At 32.6% G+C, this 3,774-nt stretch overlaps 1 protein-coding gene across 1 annotated transcript; it reads right to left on the reverse strand.

The window, feature by feature from the left end:
- Positions 1–224: 224 nt before the first annotated feature.
- On the reverse strand, positions 225–1,618 carry LOC106476913 (collagen alpha-1(XV) chain-like). The gene is made up of 3 exons (XM_022380650.1): positions 1,385–1,618; positions 893–1,055; positions 225–441 (listed from the first exon to the last, which is right to left on the reverse strand). The coding sequence occupies exons 1-3, from the start codon at positions 1,575–1,577 to the stop codon at positions 225–227; spliced, it is 573 nt and encodes a 190-aa protein (XP_022236358.1). The 5' UTR covers positions 1,578–1,618.
- Positions 1,619–3,774: the final 2,156 nt, after the last annotated feature.

The raw sequence follows: 3,774 nt of genomic DNA on the forward strand, positions 1-3,774 counted from the left end.
ATATATATATATATATATATGCATGTGTCTCTATTTGTTTGATAAGAATAGATAGTTTAAAACTTATTCTAGATTTCTAGTTTCAGGCATAAAACTTCATTTTAAAATTACGTTATTAAAATTATTAGTACTTTTGTATTTTTCATTATATTTTAGAATTATATAGATATTCTACACTTGATGTCACAATCTTTCATTTCCATCTAGTTTAAAAATTCAGTTACCTATGCATATATTTTGTACGGTATTATTATTAAAGTTTCAAACCAATATAAACTCACAACGAACTGTCCACCAATCAACTGTCCTGCCTGACCGACATAGAGAGTGGAGGCGCTGTCGAACTCTAGTACTTTAGGAATACGTTGACTAGTAATCTGACCGTAGTCTTCACATTGGAAATACAGCCGGGCCTTGTTCCCATTCACACTCAAGGCGATCCTAAATAGTTAGAAATGTGCTTAAAACATAATAAATATTACTACGTTAAACTAAATTGATGACATCATCATTTAACTGACCTTTCATTACTTATTTCCTGCCGGTCACTGACAGGAACTATTGTAGGTATGGCCTAAGTTTTATCTGACTGTTTCTAGCCTTGATTAAGGATAGCGATAAAAACGTGAAATCCAGTTCAACAACAGACAGTATTTATACTGAAGTACAAACTAAGAAACGACGATTTGGAAACATTTTGTTAGTTGTAGATAACGCTACATGTCTCGACAGTTCTGTGATCTGCCTTCGTGTATTTGAAGTACGTTTTCTACAGGAATGTAATTGTTCTCACAAATCGTTTGTTCGTTAGTTTGCTACTGTGTTAGCATAATATGCTTTCTTACACAAGTAAATGTATAACATACTAAATCAATGTATTTGGATGTCATACTTAGCCCAGTTTCCAATAAAATTTGGAATAGTAAACGAGGCCCAAACTTGAGAAGCAATGTGCATCGTAACGTCAGTGTAGTAAAGACTAACGTTCACAAAGTCGTTTTGTAAGTCCATTATCTTTAACCCCAACTGGACGATCGTTTCCGATGGATTAACGACTAGAAGAAAATATAGAAGTTTTCAGCGTTGTTTGACAAAAAATAAATAAATAAACAAACTATAAAACATAAGGCAAAAAGTTTGTACAGACATTTAAATATGTCTGATGACAATAAGTGTATTGAAATATCACGTGAACCCCTGCACAATGCTAAAAATATCAACTAATGAAGTAAAAACGAATAGAAAGAGAATATAATTAAACGAGACACTGATTTCACCTAACGCTGTATATGCTGTAGTTAAAAGTTTTTTATGTATTACCATACATTCTCATAATTCAGGAAATTAATTTCACATTAAAAATCAACACTGAAATTTACTTTACCAGCGAAAAGAAATCCTCCTGACTTATCATGGCGTTCAGGCTTAATAGTCGCTAAAATGGAAAAGTTACGATACATCTTTCTTGGCAAAAAGAGACGGTAGGGGGCTCTAATTTCTGTGTTTTCACTCAATCTAAACGCTGGAAAGCTTTCCAAACCATTGATGAACTTAACCGATGATGAAATAAATGGCATTTTTATGGTTTCCAGAAGATCCAGAAAATCTAAACGATCTAAATAATGAAAGAAGAAGTATATCCTGAACACTTGTATCAATACCATTCATACAAATATAAGAAAATATACAAGAGTAAATTAAATCTAACATTACGAGGTTTCCAAGAAGTACATGTTCCTGAGGTTGAAAAATAATGAGTCTGAAAATTCAAAATCAATGTATATACATATTTGATAATTGAGATGTACCTATAGTTTAAAGCTGCAGAAATGCATATACAGCGCCCTCTATCAAAATTATTCAACTTGCAAGGAAAACAAGTGTTTAACAACAGTTAACCGAGATTATTTTTAATAATAAAACTTGGGTCTTGACACTGTTATAGTCAGTTTCAAGAGCCACTTAGTAAAGTAAGAAACATGATGGTATATTTGATGTAACAATCTCTCGATGCGATCACTTTTATATCCACTACACTGAATTAACAACTGGCATCTCACGTTTCGCGTTTGTTTGCAAGGATTTATAAAACATATATTTCAGCCATAAACTATGTTTTTTCTTCATTTTGTTCTTTATTTATTAAGTGTATACACAGTGCAAATACACTAAATTATACGTTCTTGGCACATACAAACAAACCAATAGTAATAAGAGGTTCGATAAATGTAGATCAAATTCAGTTTAAAGTTGTCAAAAGAGTTTTTATTTGATAAGATAGAAATGCGCCTTAATTGTTGTCATAATGTCATTTTATGTATGGATAAATCCTCTGGAAAAGAAACATTTTGACCAAGCGATGAAGGTCGTTTGGCCGAAACTTTGACTGTACGTACATTCATTTCCAAACAGCTCTACAACTAAATTATCCACTGAGATACACAAATTATGGGTCTGAAAGCCAAAACGTTGACTGTACATTCATTTCCAAACAGTTCTACAACTAAATTATCCACTGAGATACACAAATTATGGATCTGAAAGCCAAAACGTTGACTGTACATTCATTTCCAAACAGCTCTACAACTAAATTATCCACTGGGATAAACAAATTACGGGTCTGAAAACAGTTCAGATACGAAAAACTACTTTTGTGTATAACGTTTTCTTCTTCTTCCTTTTTTTTTTCTGAATTCGTCTATCAAAAATATAGGATGACTTTAATACATAGCATTGCGTAGAAATATCTCAAATTATACAGTCTTCAATTGCTTGCTTGGTTTCTTGTTAAGCACAAAGCCACAGAATAGACTATCTGTGCTGTGCCCACCACGGGTATCGAACCCCTTCTCTCTCCTTTATCGGTTTTTAGATCTTTTAGTAGACTTGGGAAAGTCAAGTTCACCTCTACCTATCAAACTTTGGTTTTTAGTGTTATAAGTATTCAGACTTACCTCTAAGCCACTGCGGGGTAAAAACCTAAGAAATATGGTTAATTACTTTTGAGTATTGTTACATATTACAATTTCAAATAGTCTGAAACCGAGCTAAATGATAATTTAAATTTAGTGGTTAATTGAATAAATGCAGATATATCTGCAATTTATTATATTTGCCAACAAGATTGATACACAGTTTTTAAATACAAATATGTTTTAATAAACTTTAAAACATCTGTTATTACAAATAGTTATTAAAAACAATGATTTATATACAAAAGTTTTACAAATTTACAAGCAATATAAAGTCTTCTTTCTACTCTGAAACTTCCTTGATGTCTTATCAAGGGTTCACGATGAGTGAGTTAAATTTGAGTTGATGTAGGTACAATTCACTTATCAAGGAGCTAGCTAGCTCTGTGGTATTCCCTGATCACACGCTGATTTTTCCTACCGGTGACGTTAGGTAATGTTTTCGTAAAAGTTTTTGTTTGTTTGTTTGAATTTTATGCACAAAGCTACACAATGGGTTATCTGTGCTCTGCCCAAAACGCGTATCGAAACCCGGTTTCTAGCGTTTTAAGTCTGCAGACATACCGCTGTGCCACTGGGGGGCTTTCGTAAAAGTACTAATGTCCGATGTGGATCCACTGAAGTTAAATGGTTTGTAATGTTCGAAATTTATATATGTTCCTGGTCAAATATCTGAAATGTCCCGATTAATAAGTTATTACAATCATAGTTATAGCTTCCGAGGTTTATAGCACACCAATTACAGCAAACCAATAATAGATACTCATTTTTTTTTGCGCGTCACGTTGGTTATATTTATAAG

Source organism: Limulus polyphemus, unplaced genomic scaffold (assembly GCF_000517525.1).
Source record: "Limulus polyphemus unplaced genomic scaffold, Limulus_polyphemus-2.1.2 Scaffold12069, whole genome shotgun sequence".
Classification (NCBI taxonomy): Eukaryota; Metazoa; Arthropoda; class Merostomata; order Xiphosura; family Limulidae; genus Limulus; species Limulus polyphemus.

Excerpts from the sequence above, each read along its gene's own strand:
- LOC106476913 (XM_022380650.1), bottom strand. The coding sequence starts at position 1,577 with ATGCCATTTATTTCATCATCGGTTAAGTTCATCAATGGTTTGGAAAGC. Across the intron at positions 1,056-1,384 it reads AGGAGGATTTCTTTTCGCTG|TCGTTAATCCATCGGAAACG; the intron begins GTAAAGTAAATT and ends ATTTTCTTCTAG. Across the intron at positions 442-892 it reads TTTATTGGAAACTGGGCTAA|GATCGCCTTGAGTGTGAATG; the intron begins GTATGACATCCA and ends CTAACTATTTAG.